General features: G+C 37.3%; 1 protein-coding gene across 6 annotated transcripts in view; it reads right to left on the bottom strand.

The window, feature by feature from the left end:
- The window catches only part of kcnip4a (potassium voltage-gated channel interacting protein 4a), a 199,151-nt gene that overhangs the window by 21,100 nt on the left and 156,105 nt on the right, over positions 1-21,946 (bottom strand). The window contains exon 2 of one of the 6 annotated variants that reach the window (XM_084109433.1): positions 498-603. The exons of the other annotated variants lie outside the window; for them this stretch is intronic. Within the exon in view, the coding sequence (XP_083965559.1) occupies positions 498-603 (106 nt within the window). The remainder of the gene's footprint in view (positions 1-497; positions 604-21,946) is intronic. 6 annotated transcript variants of the gene reach the window in all.

Raw genomic sequence — 21,946 nt, 5'->3', positions numbered from 1 at the left:
GAATTATGGCAAAAGTGTACTGTTGAATGTACTGATAAGCATTTATGATAAACTAAAATTATTCCTTAATGTCATTTCTGTTGAAAATTGTATGTATTTGAAAATATACTTGTAATTACACATTTGTAATAAAGTTGTAATTTAGTACATTTCAAATATATTAAATGTGATATTGAAAAATACACAGTTCACAAGTACTTTACATGTGATTTATAATGTTTACTCAACAAATCAAAATAAGTGTACTTATTTAAATATCAACAAAATATTTAATGATTTAAAATACTTTCAAGTAAAATGTGACAATATTACAAATTTATATATATATATTATCTGCAAGTACAGTTTTTAAAAATATACTTTAAGGATATGAAGTACACTATAAGTTTAAACTTAATAAATCAAGTGCACTTCTTTTTCACAAGAGTATGGCCAATACGCTGATAGAAATAGAGCTGTTTGAGGAAAGATACTGGAGACTTGTGTTGAAAGAGGACTTGCTTTGTGTACTGATGGATGGGGCTTTGGTAGAAGAGCATAGGAACAGCTTCTTGAGCCGTGCCGTAACACCACGCCTGCTGCCGTTCGGAAGGCAAGCGTTACCTAGGAGATACAGCGTGAGTGTCAACACAGTAACCATGGTCGAACAGAGCATCGGGCGGCGGCATGCTGACATGAGTTCATGAAGCAAAGGAGGCATGGATGTGCAGTTTGAGTTTCGTGCAGATCCAGGATCAGTTTTTAGCTTTGTCAGTCTGTTAGAATAACTTGATGACTTGTTCTTTTTTTTATGCTGCTGAGCGAATGATATTTTCTATTCTCTAAACCTCGACCCAGCTATCACATAAATCTTTCTACATCTTTGATTTTCATAAAGACTTGGCTTATTAAGCTGGTATCCTTGTGGGTACACTTTGCTGGTTCTCACAATGTACAGTAGGTGATCTGAGGTTTTACTGTCTTTGTGGAGACATTAGATCCCTGCCATGTAATGTAACTTGCTGATTAACTACCATCGTATGATGCATCGTTGGAGAAATTAATCAACTAGTCATGACTGTTTCTCAAAATTGTAGGAACATGGTCGCTCCTCTGTCGTTTGAACCACATTGATTCAGCAATATATTACTGTCGTTAATAACGACACATGTACAGTAGGTGGAAGAGTAATAACTTCTCCAAGATGCTGCTGTAACAATCATGGCACCTAATGACTACTTCACTGTTATTGTTCCGAGTCATTTTGCTTTATTTGATGTTTGATTCATCGTAGTTCCCTTGCGCATTTTACGCAATTGCACACTCTTCAAAAACAGTAACTGTTGGCACACTAAAATAGAACTTAAATTGTATATACAATGAAAGATATAGGGCCCTATCAGCCCGACGCAGTTATCATTTTCACGTCCCGCGCCACGTTGTTTAAGTAGCAAATGCATTTGCGCCCATTTGTGCTGGTCTGAAAACGAGGTGTGTTCAGGCGCATTGTTGGCGCGTTGCTATTTTGAGGCAACTGAAATAGACTATAATTTTTTTGTTATTTTAAGAGCGCATTAGTAATGTGTGGCTATAGGTGGATCCACAACGTGCGTACACTTAGGTTCGCGCACGAGCAGATCCGTTTCCTAGAGAAGCGTTCAGTTTTTCCGCTTGCAAATTGCAAATGGCTTTTAAAGGGAATGGGAGATGAGACTGATTGGTTTATTGCACGTTACGCCCAAAACACACCCATTACTCATTAAGAGAATAGAGACAACCCTTTTAGACCATGCATCGGGCGCAGACCATTTTTCCAGCCGTTAAACTAGCAAAAGTGGATTCGGACACGCCCTAAGTGTGCTTGCGCCGTGCACTTTAGACCATGCGCTTAGATCGTTAAAATGGTTATTGTGCCCAAGAGCATGACCTATTTACTGTAAGTCTTTATTTAATGTAAGAAACTATGCTTCTAACCACAGCTCGAGAGCTGTAGTTTCGACCGTGTAAGTTTGCGAATGTTCGTTAGAATTATGGTTCCCTTTCTGTCAGTCACGTCAACATTATGCCGACTGATATTAGGGGTCTCACTTGGGAGCCCCAATCACCTCTGAGTTTTAGAAAGACGGACAATGAAATTTGAAATCGAATATACATACGGGTATATAAGATGGCGGCGTGCATCCACTCTTTGTGTTTGTGCTGAGGAGCTGAGACGGTGTCCCGGCCATACATCGGGGAGTTCAAGGTTGTGGCAGGAGGGACATAATGTCTTCCCTCCATCAGGCCTCATCGTGTCTCTTCAGTCAAATTTGGACTAAACCGCTTAATTCATATGGATTAGTTTTACGATCTCTTCATGAACTTTTTGAAGTGTCAAAGTAGTAGTTGTGTAGCTGTCAATGGAGGGACAGAAAGTTCTCAGATTTCATCAATAAGATTTGCATTTGTGTTTTCTGAAGAGAACGGAAGTCTTACGGGTTTGGAACGACAAGAGGGCGAGTGTGAAAGAATGAACTAACCCTTTAATGATATAGAGCATAACTCTCTTTGTAATGACGATGTGCTTTATAACTTTACAGACCTTTTACATGCTCAAACAGCAATATTACACACTAAAGAAAGTTGAAAATGAAAAAAGCATAATAGGTCCTCTTTAAATATGTTTATGAATAAAATCACTTGTCAGTACGATAAAGATTTACAAAACAGCAATTCAAAAAGTATCTCAAGGTCCAATAATCAATTAGTAATCTGATTTCTTGAGGCATGTTTCTCATTAAGGACAAAACATGCCTATTGCTGCACTACAGATAATGAGTGTGGCCTTCCCTTCAACACACGTACGCTTATGTAGCAAGATTGAATTTCCTGTGGGTAGAAGCTGAGCGGATCTCGAGGGCCACAGATGAGGTCAATACATCTGATCTTAAATCAGGACCATGCAGGCTACACACTCTGTGCTTTATCTGAATGGCAGCAGTGTGACGGTGTGTAAAGCCATTTACGTTGTTTATGATGGTAAATGAGATAAACAGAGCAATCATGAAATAAACGAACTAAAGTTAGGGTTTGGGTTAAACCACATGTACCATCAACCTTTTATCTTATTTGCACTTATTTATAAATCATTATTATTATTACCCCATCTATTTATCGAAAGCAAATAAGTATTTTGATTTTCATAAAAAAAAAATAAAAAAAATATTTTAAATATTTTAGATCTAAATGTTTATGCTTAAATTCTTGAAAATAGTTTTGTAGACAATGTTTTGTAGCTTTGTATTAATTTCTTGCAAAAAAAAAAAAATTACAAACATAAACTAAAACAATTTTAGATTTTCTTTTTTAAAAGCTCGGACAAAAAAAGCTTGACAAAAGGTTTTATTATTATTATAAAAATCTTTTGCTCTGAATGTTTATGCTTAAATGCTTGAAAATACTTTTGTAGACAATAGTGTTATATTTATTTCTTAAAAAAGTTTAAAAAAAATAAATAAATAAATAATAATAATAATTTTAGATTTTTTTTTTTTTTTAAATGGATGTTGGATCAGATCGTGAAGGAAAAGCAGCCAAAAATTGTCCAACATACACTGAGAATCTTTCAATATGGTTCAAAGAAGCATCCCAGGATGCATCTCATAAAGCTGGATGATAAAATTATAGTAAGCTTTTTGCTTTTTTTTTGTCCAGTGTTTTGATCGGCAGTATACTTCAAACTACTTGGTGATTATTCTCGGTGCTGACTTATGAAATAACAGAAGAATTATTTCAGTTATTTCAGAAGAAGACCTTGATACTCAGCAAGAGAGGAAATGATTGTAAGGAGAAAACACTTCTTTTGAAAGACGGTGCCCTTGAGTTTCTATCTAGCAGCGGCACAGGGCAGTTATCGCTCCGAAAGATGTGTCTGGGTGGTAACAGCAGTGGTCACCATGTAGGCTGCTGGGTAGTCATGGTACTTTTAATAAAGACCTCAGCGTAAATTAAAGATCCACCCAAAAATAACATAAGTAGCTATTTCACATGATACCATGCTGCATGTCGGCCCTGCCATGAGAAAAATACAGTATGTGCAGTGTTGCATGATCATTCAGCATGCACATAATAAATGCAATGATGTCTCAGATCTCATTCATAAAGTCTTGGGATTTCATTCTTAACTATTAATATATGTATACTGTAGGTTAACATAACTATAAAACATGCCATGCAGGGAAAATGTCCAAATCTAGCACTGGAGGAGTCCCATAGTAGTAAGTTAAGTTAGAACATAACTTCAAATGTAATGTGACAAACTATTCATCTTTAAAACAATGTTAAGGTGAGATTATTAATACATAAGGATGCTTTATGCCTGATATCATTCCATCAATGCAAGAACAAGGCGAGTCGGTCATGATGCATTTTTGCCATTCTCAGGAAAATTCTTGCTGAGGTCAACAAAACTCTGATATGCGCAGCGGGTGACAGTGGGCTCATTTATCCATCAAATGTGAGATTTATATCTATCCGAAAACATGCCTTCAAGTCTTTTCACATATAAAGCCTGTAGACTCTCTGGAGTGCAACAAAAGTTTCAGCACGATTACCACAGGAAAGACAGTAACGAGACTCATGAACCAATGCAACACGTTTGTGCTTGAGGGTCATTCCTATGATTCATACGCCTTTTAAGTCTCGAGTTGTGGCATTCATAAACACTGAATTTCAACGGATCATTACAATACGCACCAACAATAATTGATAATAGCTGAGCAGCAAATCAGCATATTAGAATAATTTCTGAAGGATCATGTGACACTGAAGACTGGAGTAACGCTGAAAATTCAGGAATAAATTACATTTTACAATATATTCAAATAGAAAACAGTTATTTTTAATATTTTACTGCGTTTATGATAAAACTATAATGCAGCCTTGGTGAGCAGAAGATAAAATATCTTAATTATTTCAAATGTTTTACCAGTAGTGTAGGCTAATTTATGAGACGCATTAAAGAGCATTGAATATTAAATATTAAATGATATTATCACTGAATAAAGAAATAGATCAATTAAAAAAGGCTCAAATAAAAAAGGAAAAATAAAAACTGCTTAATAGAAATTGAGACATTAATATCCAGTTTCTGTACAAAAATACATCTGTAAAACATAGGACATATGCTATGCAGTGGTCACACAGTAAATTCCCAAATTAACTGAATGTTCACAGGTTTCTAATGCAGGGCTTGTTACTTCTGCTCACCATATGGTACAGTACAGAACTGGTTCATATCAGAGTGATGAAGATTGATTATTGGCAGAGATGTGGGTCTACAATGCTAATTCTGTACTGCATCAAGCTAAATTCTGCCTTTTTGTTTTTGTTGTCTGGAAAGGCCAAAGTTTCTCCCTCTACTATAGGGTTCCCAATATTACTATTGCTCATACTGAAGGTTAATCTACAGCTTTGGGGCCAGATTTACAAAACAGAGCAAATTAGCATGAGAGCGCAATTCCAAAAAAGTGCAGATGGGACAGGAAAGTTCTGTGCATGATCTACTGATGACGCGCAAATTAAAGAACACTGGATCATTTCCATAATGACCAACACAATCTACCAAGAGCAGCGCAAATTAGCGTCTGGTTTAAGACGTGCTTTTTTTGGGCAATACCAGTAATTTGATGAGCGCAAACCTTAGTAAATCACTTCGCGTGGTTCATTTAAATACTCTCGTCCCATAAATTTTGATGAAAGGCGCTCTCTTCCACCCTCAATACCCACGAGCAAGGCACCTAACTCCCAATCGCTCCCTGGGCGCCGCAGTGAATGGCTGCCTACTACTCCGGGTGTGTGTGTCCATGGTTTCCAGTGTGTGTGTGTGTGTGTGTGTGTGTGTGTTTTCAAAAATGTCATAGCATTTTTGCTATGACTTTTTTAACTCATAGCAACCACCTAGCAATGACCCAGAACCGCCTAACTGCCGCATAGCAACACCCTAGTAACCACCTACAACACCTTAGCAACATGGCGGTACATTTAGGCAGAAAATGATAGTCTTTAGAAACTCTAGACTGAAAAAAAAAATTGGTGTAGGATTTACTTTAAAATTTTATTTTTTTGTGAAATTTACTAGCAATTTCTGAGTAAAAAACTAAGAACACACTGAATTAAATGACAATTCTTGTTTTTGTTTTTTTTATGGCATATTGTCGTATTATAAATGATATATCCATGCACATCATTATTTCTTAAAATTTATGTGCCCTCGTAATCTTTAACCAAAATATCTCCCTCTTGCAGCGACATCTCTTCTCTGATGATATGTTTACTGGCGCGAGGGCGGGGCCACCAGTCACTCACATGAGATTGACCAATAGCAAACCACAACCATCCAATCAATGCCCCATGGACAAAATCAAGTCCTGCCTTCTTGTTCAAGAAGCCGTTTCACTCAAATTTACGTCACAAAAGGGAAGGAATTAGAAACACTGAAATAATATTACTTGTAAATCATACAGTGCTCCAATATATTTTTTATTTACAACTTTTTTGTACAGTGTAGTTAGCGTTATTAATGAAAATGGAACACTTCAGCACTTCACCCATGTGCAACAAAAGTCTAGCATTATATAACACTATATCAATTTTCTAAAAATATAGCACATTTATGTGGTTGAGTATATTATGAAGTCTGGATAGTTTCATTGTTTCAAAATTTTCCCTTAGAGTCCTGCATGATTTTACAACTCATTTTATGACTTCCTCCTTCCTGCTGCCACCTATCACATCTCTCTTTGTTTCTCCACATCTATAATGTATATGCACCTCAGCCCGGACAAGTGCGGTTTTATGAGCCTGGACACTTCACAGCTTTCTGTCCCTCAGAGAGTCAACACCTCACTACTTTCCAGTCTGCTCCCAGACATGACCACCCACTCGTGGCGTCAAAAATGCAGCCTCAGAAACAAAGGAAAAAAACAGGTCATTGTCCAAAGAGGCCACAACTCAAGAACGACAAGCACGCTTTCTAAGTTACACATAAAATAACACACCCGGGAGCTCCATTAGACACTGCTTAAATCAGTTTTATTATGGATTTTGACAAGGTCAAAAGAGTAGAGGCAATTCAAGCTCCCACAAACAGAGACATGAATAAAATGATCTGTCTTGAAGGTGTATTACTTACTATATGCGTGGCTACTAAAGCGTAAAAGGATGTTGATAGCACAGGAATTACTGATTGGGTTCAAACTCGCACAGTATTGAAATGGTACACATTGGTTCACTATGGGTTTGGGTTCAGTACAAGTTAAGCTCAACTGACCTTGACTTGTCCCTCGTTTTCTTAAAACATGTATAAGCATTATAAACCACAAATACTGTGGGGATTGAGCTAAAAGGCCCACTGAAATAGGAAGACAGGGCGGGACATATCGAACAGCTCCTCCCCTTTTTAAAAATAGCCAATAGCGTTTTGTTTATATCACAGCTCGGTAAAACCTCAGTTTCCTCCTAATCTCTAACAGTTTCTCCTCCTAATCTCCTCCACATCGCTTTAAAATAGCATTCTGTGAAGAACTGAAATGGGTCCGTTACGTTTTCTGATCTACATCGACTCGATCATTATGATCCGCTCTGTGCTATCGTGTCTCTGGACCGGAGCAGACTGTGTGTGCGCTGCGGCGGTTCACGTGACACTATTGTATAACCAGACTTCATTTGTCCCAATGGAAAGCATATTTACACCATCTGAATCATTACCTATCCCCTATATAGGGCACGATGTGTCATTCACAATGTAGAGAATAGTAAATGTGTAAACAAGTGACCGATTTCAGCCGTAGCTTCAGAGTCTATTTATAATGTATGAGGCGGGATGCTTTAGATTCTAGAGAGTATTTGATTGGACAGTAAATCTGATGAGAAGCTGAAGTGCAGAGAGATGTTATCAAAATCATTTATCCATATTGGCAGAAGTGAGAGACTGTAAGTTTTGAATGTTAATATCTTCTAAATACAAAGTTTTTGTTTTGGAGCACAATAGCTTATAGACAACAATAAGACTAACATATTCATACTAAAAGCAAAAAAACCCTTCAATTTTGATATCATGGAGACTAACTTCTGTTGGACCTGGAGTATTCCATTAAACTCTTTTGAAAACATCTGTGCCTTGCTGTCAATTACCACAGAAAAGAGTGACTGATTAATCGCTCAGTTTGCAGAAACAAAATAAAACCATGCTGTAACCCTGTATCGTCAGGCGCTTACAACATCAGTCTATGCGACAAGCTCATATTATATTTTAATTCACATGTGTGTTATTTGAACTGTAAAGATGTCTAAATTATCTTTTTAGCGGCGTTACTGTTATAATATAGTACTGTAATAATACTGTAATTCCATTGGATTTTTCTTCATGTACACTTTTTCTGGAATCCTTGTGTGTGTTGTACAAGATTTACAGATTTACATGGTCATGACAAGAGTTGAAACACTAGATAAGCAAAACATTTTTTTTTTTTTTTTTTTTTTTTTCCCAGTTTTGACAATGTTGGCTCATGTTCTCATTATGCCTGGCATGCAGACAACCAGAAAATCATAAAGTTTAAAGGACTCAGGCAACAAATGCTTCCGAAGGCCAATGAAAAGTTCACCAGCATATTTCATTGGTTTTGGCAGTGCTGATTTAAAAGCTGTTATGTGAGCACATTTCCCCTCCCATCACATCCACCTGCTGAACTTCACTGGCAGTAATGGACACATGTGCAGATGTGCTGTAATGAACCGCTCAGAAACGCATCTGCTGCTGCTCAAAGATGGACTTGAATATGTTTTCTGCACATTTAGCAACACAAATGGCATCAGACACCTTAGCAGGTAATGGCGCAGAAAATGGCAAACATGATAGCGATGGATGGACAACGACAGTGAGTTAAGGTTCAATTTCAGTGCTTCAATTCAACTGTAACCAAAAGCATTTTATGGCATATATGCGTCATTATTTTTGTGATTCTGTTTAATGCCGCAGAAATATACTTCAGCTCAAGTATTTAACAACATATTGTAACATATTTAACTATACAAAGCCTGGAATATAAAATAATAGGCAGAAAAAAGTTTATTGAACCTTTAGACAATATACATTGTACAGTATGTATATATATATATATTAGGGATGGGCATCTCCATAATAAGGCCGATACGATACGCATCTCGATGCATAGCCAACGATACGATACATTAAAGATACATATAAGCAGCTACAGATGCGATGCGATACGATTCACTACTATTACGATGCGGTGCGATACGATTTCGATGCGATTCAGCACGATGCGATTCAATGTAATATGATGCTATGCAATTATAGATAGTTAACTTTTATTTATTTTAAAATAAATATCAGACATACAGCAAATCATAAAGTAGCTTAAGTGCCTGACTTTTAATGGCTCTTTCACAAACAAAAGTTTAACAATTTTTTTTTTTTTTTTTTTTTCAGCTGAAAGAAGATGCTGTTTTAACAAACAATAATAAAAAAATAAACGTTCATAACTGTATTCAAATGCAAATATATATCCTACTTTAAGGTTGTAGGTGACTCTCATGACACGCCTCGCACTCCGTAGTGTTGTGATGCGTCATATTCACGTAGCAGCTGCAGCAGTGGTGATGAGAGAACGCGCTTGAGCAACAGTTGAGTGATGGTGATGAGACGCGAATGAGGGGAAATTATGGCAAGCCAAAGTGTTCATAAACGCCTGGGGCACGTTCAAGTTCAAAACGGTGCGCAACGTTTTGCTACGGTTTCCGGGTTGAACGTCATGTTTCCTGGAAACGGCGTGCACCGGTGTGCAACGGGGTTTGAGATGCGTTTTCTCTTGTTTGGTGGGTGTGTCAGAACTGCAGTCCAATCAACAGCAACATGTATATAAAGCACGCGGTTTTAAAGTGAACTCGCACAATGGGTTCAAGGAAAGTAATTTACAAATGTGTTCAATGCAGCTCGGTATACGCAACAACTGAGGATATTAGAAGACATGTTTGTCTTAAGTTTTATTGTAAAAATATAGGATATCAACATAATGATGTTAGTTGTTTATATTTTTAGCTTCATTGCAAATAACATTTGATATAGAAATAAACAATGGTAATTAAGTGCTTTTCCTAAAAATGAGAAAGAAAATACAGGGTATTAAAACAGTATGAACTACAAATAAAGTCAGTATGTGAGGCTAAATAGATGTGTTTTAGTCTGAATTAGGTAAGATGTGTGCTTCCATTTCAGTTTCAACCATCCCTTCACTCGGGATGTTCTCTTTTGTTCTGGGCGGCAAGTGCAGTAACTGTAACATCGGGCATATTTTGTAGTATTAAACACATATTTATACCGACTTCATCAGGCTCCGAAAATTCTTCACAAAAAACACAAAGAATGGCCTTCTCAGCTGCCATAGTTGCAACTCTTGCGTCATCAGAACAGTGTGTTCAACGCATCACCGTTTCTGTTTAAAAAACGTTGTGCAACGTTTTGTCGGGGCTGAACGCAGCCCAGGTTATTCAGCCTATCTATTTTGTCCTTTTTTGTAGAACTTATAGAAATAATATATTTAAATTGCAGTTTTATCAAAATTTAGATAAAAATAAAATTGCCTTGTTTTTTAATTATACACTTAATTGTGTTTGGTGTCTTTACATTAGATTAATAAAGTTTCATATAGGCTAATCTAGAATAGATATGGAATAAATAGCATTAAATACAAATGAGTAGGCTATCTCTCATATTGAAATCGAGTTTTTATGTGAAAGATTTGCTTTGTTGTGCATTTTAGTCATATTACAAAATAATTTATTGAGGCCAAACATAAAATAACATTAAACTGTCAGTTCACCACGTGACAGCAGCAAGCAGGCAGGCTCCTGATTGGTTAACGCGGCGCGAATTGACGCAGAAGTTCAGATTTTTCAACTCGGGCGGCAGACGCGAATTCGCGTCAAACGCATGATGCACAAAAAGCACAATTCGCGCTTAACGCGCGAAACGCGCCAGACGCTCAATTCGCGTCTAGTTCGCGCAAATGAGGCGAATTCGCGTCTACCGCGCCGCGCTAAACGCCTCATTCGTGCCGCAAGACCTCCAGACGCGCGTAAACGCGTCTTACCATTGACTTAACATTGAAATCACTCGCGCCAGACGCATATTCGCGTTTGGTGTGAACGCACCATAAGAACGCGCGCTTTTATGGCAAATCTGGCAAAGTTTGTCTGTCAAAACGCACACTTTTGACGTGTCAGTGTGCAATCAGACGCCTGACCAGGCGTTTATGAATACTTTGGCTTGCCATAGGAAATCGCGTCCATCGCGCCGTGCTAAACGTGTCTATCGCGCCGCAAGACCACCAGACGCGCGTCAACGCGTCTTTTTAACATGGAAACCACTAGCTCCAGACGCTCTATTCGCGTTCGTTGTGGACGCAGCAGTTACACAATAAAATATTGGTCACAAATGATTGATCACTTTCTAAATAGTAGAAGTATAGCGCATCTACTAATAAATATAAATGAATAAATCGTTTTTTACCGATGCAAATATGTTAGGAACGATGCATCGCGATACAAATGCCAACTTATCCGATGCACACTTATTTAAATCGATGCATCGCATCGTTAGCTTTTGTGCCGATGCACCGATGCGAATCGGTGAATCTTACCATCCCTAATATATATATATTTATTTGATACATCATGCTTTTATGGCTCATATAGTATGATATAGGACAATATGGAGCTCATACTAGAAGCAAAAACTTAATCTACTTTTTATTCAGATGCACAAACTAAAATATGTAATTTTGTGCAAATGCTGATATTTATATGGCAGAAAAGATGAAATTCTGTTAGCTTGTAATGTAAATCAATGTCATATTTGTGTACTAATCATATTTGATACTCACATTTTAACATGATTTTTCTAAATAATGATGTATGGCTAATCAAGTAAATGTACGTTGCTTCAGTCAGTAAGTGTTCATCTTGAAATATCACTAACAATATAAAAGTTATTATGTTTACTTTATGCAAATCAGCAAAGATTTCACAGCAAAAAGACACCACAATTTTAGAATGATACTAAAGGCTTTTTATTTGCTAAAAAAACTTTAAACTATCAAACAGAGGACAGAAGGCATGCAGTTTGTGTACACGTTTTGATCATGTTGATGATTTAGAGACCTTAGAATTAATTTGCATATTGAATAGGCTTTACAGGAATAAATACATATTTTCATGAATAAATGATCAGATAAGAGAATGAAACCTTGAAAAAATATTTATTTCGAACTAACAGTGAAAAGTTCATGTGACGTGTCCAATGATGACAATAGCCGGTTTCATGCTTACATTACGAGGTCAGACTACTTGACATGTTGACTTAAAGAAGAACTTACAGAACATATATGGCACTAGGCACATCCTGAGTTTAGTCTGTTTTAAAGGGATAGTTTAACCAGAAATGAAAAATGAAAGTCTTCACTCACCCTCTCACACTCAAAAACTGTGAATTTCTTTCAACTGTGTTACAGGAATGTATCAGTATTTTTGTCTATACGTTGGAAGTCAATGGTTAGCAAAACAGAACAGATCTTCTTTTGTGTTACATAGAAGAAAGTTAGTTTGAATGACATGAGGGTGACTAAATAATTACAGTATTTTCATTTCGGAATAAACAATCCCTTTAACTGACAGCCCTAATATCTACATATACTCCAAACCCATCTGTATGCTTGTTAGATACATCAGCAATCCAGCTGTTCTGTATTCTTATTTTGCACATGGCAACACTGTGGGGAAATAGCTGTCCCTTTTCATCTGTAATGACACTAACTATTAACGTCAATACCTTTTTCAGAGGCATTCAGTCTCTATTATAGGTCACTGCTGTGAGGCGTATGTTTAGATGCTAATAAAACGAAGCTTCGGATATCTTCTTTGTCTGCTTTTCAGCCAGAAACCTTGGCTTCAACACCAACCAAACCTGACATCACATTTACCATTTTACCAAGCACACCGCTTGCTTCCCGTTTGGTTGAATCTACCCGAGACAATTGGTGGCTTATTTTATGCTATTCCACACTCTGAATGAATGGTTTGTGTTGTTTGCCTAGGTTTACAGGCAGAATGAGGCAGCCACAGTTGTCCAATGGTTGTCCAATAATTCAATAGCTGTGTCCATCCACCTATTTTTATGATAAATTTGGGTTATTATCACATAAAAAAATAAGATAAAATAAAAAAACACTGGATGAAAATACATTAAGATACACACAAATTCTAAAAATGTGCATAAGAAAAGAAGATATGCATGTAAACTATGATGGAAACACATTTACTAAATAAATCCCTTGATGCGCAACAAACAACTCACATGACTTTGCCTCAACAGTGGATGTGGTTTGTCTAAACAGTGAACCAATCACATTGGTGTGATTTTTTTATTCCAAACCAGTGCAGCGAAATTCCGTTCCTACAGCTCATTTCTTTGGTTAAGGTTAAGGGTGATGGGTAGAGTAAGGGGCTGTTTACACAACACTGTTTTCAACTAAAAACGTAAAACTTTTTAAGCGTTTTGGTCATTCGTTTACACGTAAACAGCGTTTTTAGTGCCTGAAAACGGGAACTTTTGACAACGGGTCTCCATATAAACAGCGAAAACACGAATCTCTGAAGACAATGACGTCATGCACATGCATATTACGTGTTCAATCTATGGTGTTTCATCGCCATCTAATGGCCTGGCAGCAGAACAGTGTTTTTAGTCGTTTTCGCAGATGCGTGTGAATGGGGATCGTTTTGACAATGGTGTCGTCTGTACGTGGAAAATTTTAAGGAAAAACTCCGTTTTAAGCATCGTTGTCATGTCACCCTTAGAGATTAGTGTTTGGTGTAGGCAATCATTTTGTTTGACATGACCAATGAAATCTTTAGAATCAGCTGTGGGGCGGAGCTTCCGTTGAACAGGTTTGGGGATATTACAGATATTTTGGGCCAGTTTCCCAGGAAGTGACGTTTTTGTTCTCTTGAACACGGTGCTTTATTTACAAATTTTCTATGCGATATTCTGATTTTGTGCACAAGTTACATTCGCAACTTTGGATGGAAACAGCTAATGTGAAAATTAGTATAAGTACTGGTTAGACCATCAGAATAAATATCTGATATATTGTGTGTAATGAGGTACACACAATAAATAACCCAGTAAACCCACCAGTATAAATGACTTTCCCTCTCCACATTTATATTCAGGGTGTTTTATGAAAGGCTTTTCAAGTTGAAAAGTTGAAAGAGCAGCCAAATAGGAAACACTAATGAAGCACAGATGGCCAGTAGACACAAAGGACAGGTCTTTCTTCCCTCAGCATAATCGGGGACAAACAATACTCTCACAAACACACTCAAGACCGGCATTACTAGGAGAGAGCAGCATCAAAACAACTGTGAATAGCTCCTGAATGACCTTCATTGTGATTTGGTCAACGACATGAAAAGAAGACATGAAACGACAGCCTTTTTTGAAAGATAATGAGAACGAAAAGACAACACATACAGTCATCTATGTCCAGATCATTTCTGGTCATTTTGTTTGAAGAGTTCAGCTGGAGATGGATGATCTCTAAAGCAATTCTTTGCAATCATGTGCTTAGAAAGACTGGATTCTGACACAGGCTATTCTGCTGTAATACAGAGCCACCGAGTCTGACTAAACATGTCTCCTTTTGCCATTATTCAGTCTGCTTTTCTCTGAGAGCTGTCTAAGAGACTGCTTTAAAATAGCTGCTTTCTTTGTAATGGAACAAGCCTAGTGATGGACTATAGCTACACAAAAATGTAGCTACCCACTGCTCTACAGAAAATGAGCTAAGCTAAGCTAAATTGAACTGAAAGGAGATTTTGTACATTGAAGTATTTTGCGCATTTTGCTAGATTTTTTTCACATAGCAGCAAAATAAACTTAAAATACTCCGTCATTTATGGTCATACAGACTTAAGAAATATGAAAAAAATAAACTGTTAAATGTCTACTTTTTTATGTGTCCACTTACAAGCGAAAAAAAAACATTGTGTTCTTGTAAAATAAAGAAAATAAACAGGGTGTGCTTTCTGTCTGTCCGTCTCGGTGAACTTTTTTTGGAGCACGTCTCTAAACTTAAACAAAACTCAGCGAATACTATTCACCCAGGCACGAGCAATATATCTTTATAATCATTCAAGTGTGTACTTTTAAATTATCTAATTCAAAACTAAATCAAATATTCTCTGTTTATGTAATCTGTATGAAAAGAGAGAGATGTCAGTCGTTCTCATCTCAGCTAATTATTTTTAATGTGACCCCGCCCACGGAGAGCGCGCGCTATTCAAACGCAAATGATCTGAGCTAATCCATGCAAACTGTGAACGCCCCCATATCAGCTCGAGAAAACACATCAAGTTTATTCAGATCATTGTACTTGTTTACACCGTCTCGCGGCGCTGTGAGGAATAATATTATCGTAATAATAATAATGGAAAATGTACCTCAGAAGTGCTGGTATTTCAAGGAGCAACGGATCCAGCTGAGCTGAGGAATACTGTAGTAAGTTTTTTTCATTCTCAAGTGAATCGCGTTTCTGTGTGTGAATGAATGAACGGCAGAGATGCGCGCTGTTTACCACAGCTTGCAAAAAGACGGTTTAAATTTGAATCGCGTTTCTGTGTGTGAATGAATGATCCGCTTTTAGCAAACTATATTGCTATAGTGAGATGAGTAAAAATCGAATAAAATGTTGAAATAAAATGTATTTGTATAAGCAACGTATTAAACTGCAAATTAACATTTATATTCCCTATAATAAAAACGATAGACATATGTTACAGACATATGAAACACAACATTTCATTGACTAGTTTTGGATAGATTATAAATTTTTACTGTAAAATAGACTGCCACATCAAATAAGCTTTTGTTTGCCAATTTTTGGTCATATGTTAAATATAGTATGTTTTTTCAAAAATAATCAAATAATATGTTATTATAGTGTTTGTTCCAATGTAGGCTATATTCAAAGTAATGAATCCTTAACTTTGAAATATGTATGATAAAATGTATACTTTAGTTTTTACAAAGAAAGATTACACTTGAATTGTTGTTGTAATTGTAACATTTTTAATAAAAAAAATATATATTTACAAGGTAGATGTAAACAAACTATTAAAAGGTAAATATAAGCCTTTTCTTTAAATAATTTTTGTTGTGTTTTATTAGTGACAAATTTGGGGAGAGGATACATATTCCAAAACTGAAAATACAGTATGAGAATTAACTGCACAATTACTAGACATGTTTACCTTGGATATTATACAATTTGCAAGCACAATTTGTGGAAAAATAAAAGAAATTGAGATGCTTCCAACTGTGAACCAATTTGGTAGAATATACTGTATATATATATATATATATATATATATATATATATATATATATATATATATATATTGCTCTTGCATTCTTTCTTGTGGCTCAGTCACACACCTGAATGAATGGCTCATTATGTATGCAGCCCCATTATGCGGGCCATTGTCTCCTCAGGTGTGAACCACTCAATATGCATGGCGCTTGTCGGAGGTTTAAAATCATTGGTTACCCGTAAGCCAATCACATAACGTTTGGTTAGGGCGTGTGTTATGCGCATGCTCAGCCGCATCTAACTTCCACTGTAAACACATGTATGATGCGAAAACAAAACCATCGAGCGAAATACCGGAGTGAACATGGCTGTGAACGACTTTTGCAGATTATGTGAAGTAAATCTACGCATCCACGGTACAGTCAGCGTCTACGTCACGGCTCTCAGCCCGCCCTCTGTTCGTTGATTGGCCGGCTGTTTTCAGGAAAACGGAAAGCTATTACGCTTTCTCAGACTGAATACAGAAGCGAAATGAAATTGAGCGGAAGTAGGAAGTCTGACGTAGTCACGCTAGGCGACGACATCCATTAGTCAAAAGTCTTGTGGACACATATTTAGTATGTGTTTTGTGGCCTTATTTCAGAAACTTTAGTTTTTAGTTTTTTCAATAACCATGCATAAACATTATTCTCTCAAAAATACAAACATGTACATACATGTTGCTCACATATTATGGTAGCCCTGTTTGTGCTAAATAGAGTGTAATTATACCTTTGCCATTAATATGTTTATAAGCAACTGAAAAAAGCATAAATGTCAGGGCATGTCAGAACATCTCAAGGACCTCAAAAACACCTTAGACCCCAGAGGGTTAAAGAGAGTATACTGTTTCTTAAAACTTTTAAAAAGTGCACTTTGTATTAATGTCAAATTAAATGTTTTACTTTTACATCATTACGCTTTAATAATATCTTGTAATGCTTAAAGAAATACAAAGTTCTGTCATGAAACTCAATTTTTTAGCGATCGCATCGTCATCTACATAGCCCAGCTGATTGGCTGCTGTGGCAGCGTAGCAGATCAACTATGCCAAGACCAAATATATTAACATTGCCATATCCATTACCATGCCAATATCTCAGAGAGTTGTCATGACAGAAATACCCTTATTTTGAGGTGTTGACTAACATACTTGATAAAGTACACATGTAAAGTACTTGATTATAATCTTACCGATGAGCCAAAACATTATGACCAGTCACAGGTGAAGCGAATATCATTGATCATCTCCTAACAAGGCCACATATTAAGGTCTGGGTAGATCAGATGGTAAGCAAGCAATCCGTTCTCATTACCAACGTTTTGGATGCAGGAGAAACGGGCAGGAATAAAGATCTGAGCGACTTTGATAAGGGCCAAATTGTTATGGCAAGGCGACTGGGTCAGAGTATCTCAGAAACAGCAATAGTCGTGGGTTGACCCTGGTCAGCAGTGGTGAGAATTTACCAACAGTGGTCCAAGGAGGGACAAACCACAAACCGGCGACAGAGTGTCGGGCGGCCGAGGCTCATCAATGCATGAGGGCAACGAAGGCTATCCTGTCTGGTCATAGCCAAAAGAAGGTCTACTGTGGCTCAAGTCACACAAAATTTTCTGGATGGTTATGGAGTGTGTCACAACCATAGACTGTAAAAAAAAGCTCAGCTCGTCTGTAGAAAAATTAAGCCAAAATATCCCAGTAACGGTCGTTCGTTATGTCGTTCGGAGCCCGAGTCTGCGCAGTACTCCCCATTTTAATAGCATCAAATAACTATGGATGAAGTGTCCGTGACGTCACCCGTAGGTTTCTGAAGAGTATTTTTGAAGCCCAAAGTGGGCGGAGCCGGCCGTCGCCATCTTGGCAGCGAGTCACCTTGCGTCAGTCCCGGATAACAGAAAATGGGTAAAGAGGCAGGATTAGCTGAGGTGATGTGACGGCTAACAGACAGCAGACAAACGGCTAGTAGTGATAGCAGCGGCAATCCACCTGTCACTCAAGTGGCCACGCCCTTAATTATGCAGAACTTTAAGGCTTAATATAAATTAAACGGATGAGTTATAAAACAAATTCACCCCCCTCACAGTTGTCATGAGGGGCAAAATTAGCTATATAGACCAAAACCAGGCTGTAAACATATTTTTTTTTCGGCTGTAAAGTTGGGTGGTCTACAGCGGCCAGTTGATGAATTGCAGTTTATGTCACTTCCGTGTTGGATTCAAGAGAGAGACTGGAAGGTTGCCGCTTGGTCAAAACACAATTCTATAACCAGATATTAAGGAGCAGATTTGACACAGAATATTGCACAATGCTGTGGTTTTATCCTCCAGAAACTTTATTTTAGACTGTGGCATTAATTAATGAATATAATGTTTAAAGTGATATTTTGTTACCCTGAATGAAACCGTATTGATTCATGAGAGTGGATAATTAGCCTTACAATTGGCCCCACAGTTACAGCCAATCCCCTGATATCTGAAACACCGCCAGCACAATTTCCCCATCCAGCTCTACATAATGGTGAACATGCTTTAATTAAAGAATTTGTTCTCTTGGTACCGCTTCAAGAGTGACAATATGATTTATGTGCTCCTTGCTGTAAAAACCTGATAAGCAATTATGAAGGAAAAGGTTAGTCTGTGTAAGTTCTGGGCGGATACAATTGTTGAAGTCATGTTGAGGCTAAAGCCAGTCGGGAAGCAGATGAATGAGGTACACTTGACTATCACTGATCTCTTTGTTTGTGATCAAACACATTATCAGTTTGTCTTTGTGCCACTGATAGTCTCCATGTACCTCATCTATCATTTAAGATAGGAAGCCTGACATTGGTGACACCCCCTTTAATGAAGCCGCTGCTAACAAGAAGAGGTCAGCGCTGTCAAGCTTCCACCGGCAGATAAGGGAAGCTCCTGGAAAGCTAAGCTAGGATACAATTAGACTTTCTTTTCCTGAGCAACTTTAAATGGAGGATTTGTTACAGCTAAACAAAACAAACACGCAAGTTTAAGAATGATAACCACACTGCAGAAAAAAAATATTGTACAAAAATGTGAGCTCATAAATATTGGAGGCTGTGCATCTTCGTGTTATGAATAATCATACAGTATGCTGGTGCAGGATTAGTTGGTATAATTCAGTTCATTAATTAAAGTCATGAAAATGCTGATGGAGGATATTTGCCTGCATTGTTATGATGAAAAATAATGAATTAAAGAGCCTTGCGTCTGTATTCATCTGCATGCACCACATCATCTTCAAAGCAATGAAGTGAAAATAGGAAAAAGAAAATGTTTGAGAAACAGTATCACTAATTACAAAGTCTTTTAACAAAGCTTCCCACATCATAAGTGTTTGGTGTTTGCTAAAAAAACAATTATTTACCAAATGTGAGATTTAGTCGCATCAACCAGATCCAGAAGTTTACATCTACAAAGGAAAGAAATCCTCATATTTTAAAAAAACATGCACAAGCAATTTAATGTTGTAAATATGAGCCATTTATGCCCTCATACTGAAGAAAAATTATGAGCTCTATATACATAATCTGTACTGTAGATATTTGAATACAGAGACTGTCTATATAACCAGAGACACAGAGATTGTACTTATTACAGAAATAATATACTTTAAAGGGCACCTATTATGCCCCTTTTCAGAAAATGTACAATAAGTCTCTGATGTCCCCAGAGTGTGTATGTGAAGGTTTAGCTCAAAATACCCAACAGATCATTTTTTACAGCATGTTTAAAGCTGCAGTCCATAACTTTTTTGGTTTAAAAATGATCAAAAATAAATTTGAGCAAGTACATAACCAGCCAGTGTTCAAAACTATCTGCTTGCTTTAGCTCGATTCAAAATGGTAAGCTTGTAATAATGTTTTTAATTCCAGTACTGGTGGATTTCCGCGGGAAATTCGAGCATGTCTTTGCGTCATTACGTCACATCTGAACACATAAAGAAGAGTCTCGGCTAGTAGGCTATGAGTGTGAGGATGTTGGAGGTGGAGATTTATAGCCTTTTCTCACTGCACTTGATATAATTAAACTTATCAATTCGATGGCGGATCCAGAAAGGTTCAAACGACAATCACCAATGACAACTGGAGATTCACCCGTTGTAAAATGCAAAAGACTTCAGACTTCGGAGTGGCTACAGAAAAAAAGAGACTGCAACCGGGCCCATGCGAAAACAAGGATAATATCGGAAGACATTTCAGTGGTTCAATTATGTAACCGTAGTGCACTTGTTCGCTTAATTCATACAGTTACATTGTACTTAACTACAGGTAGCCCTAATACACATTAAATGTAGTCACGCAATGCTGATGTTGTTAACATTAATAATTTGAGAACATAATATAATTTGCACGGTTTGACGTGATAAGCGATCGTTAGATTTAATCAGTGCGATTAGTTTACTTAGTTGGTCAGAACAAAAGTGGATGTTAGTTATTTGTTCAGACGACATTTTCCGGTGAAAATTCTTATGTTGGTCATACTTCCAAAAAGTAGAATCTGTGATTGCAAATGCCAGTATCCACACCGGCGCTGCGACTGACAGCCGCACATTCTCCTCAAAACATTGGATTCATCCGCGCTGTGACGTGCCGAGGCACAACCCACGTAAAGTTGATAATTACTCGAATAACTGCAATTGCAGATTTCACACAGAGATTTTTGGGGCTCAGAAAAAAGCGCCGTTTTAGTGTGTATCAGTATAGTATAAGAAGTATAAGAAGTGCGCATTAAAGTCTTATCCATAAACTCTCTCTCTTATCATCAACATACACAGCGAAGTACACAAAACACTTGTTACAACTAAACGTTATATCCGTAGGCTAAAACAACTCGATGAGCAGTGATAAAGTGCGCGCTCTCACTTTCATTTCTGCCGTGATCAGTAACGTTAGGCCTATCACTCCAGAGACTGTAAGCTGGCTCACGAACTCCATCCTCGAGATGAGACGGTTCTTATGATTTATGGGGATTTTAAAAAAATGGTGGATTTTTATCATTATAGGGTAGTTGTGTACACACACTGCCAACACACATTTATGTTCAAATGCCATGTAAAAGTGAATTTTGCATAATAGGTGCCCTTTAAAGAATGTACTTCAGTGCAAAGTGAATTTAAAAAATATAATAGAGAAACATTTAAAATATAATATTAACTTTAAATGTAATACTGAATAAAGTTATAATCAAGTAGCCTTTACATGTGCTTCTTCATTATTAAAGGCACATTGTGAAACTTTTCAACCTTCATAATATATTTCCAAGACCCTTGTGATGGTACATCGACTTACAATAGGTTGAATGACACGTCTGCCATAGCCTGACGGGGTCTGTATCGCTTTTACTGGCACTATGTAACTTCGGGGTTCGGGTAGTAACCCAAGCACAAAAAGAACTACAAAATTCGACTGCTTTACGGCATACGTCACTTCCCCCACCACTTCGTCAAATTTGGACGTGAGAGGCCAACCAGCGTTTGTTTTCGG

This window comes from Abramis brama (genome assembly GCF_963993115.1).
Source record: "Abramis brama genome assembly, chromosome: 3".
Taxonomy (NCBI): domain Eukaryota; kingdom Metazoa; phylum Chordata; class Actinopteri; order Cypriniformes; family Leuciscidae; genus Abramis; species Abramis brama.
Note: the sequence above shows the minus strand (reverse complement) of the source record. Positions and strands in the feature narration are given on the sequence as shown.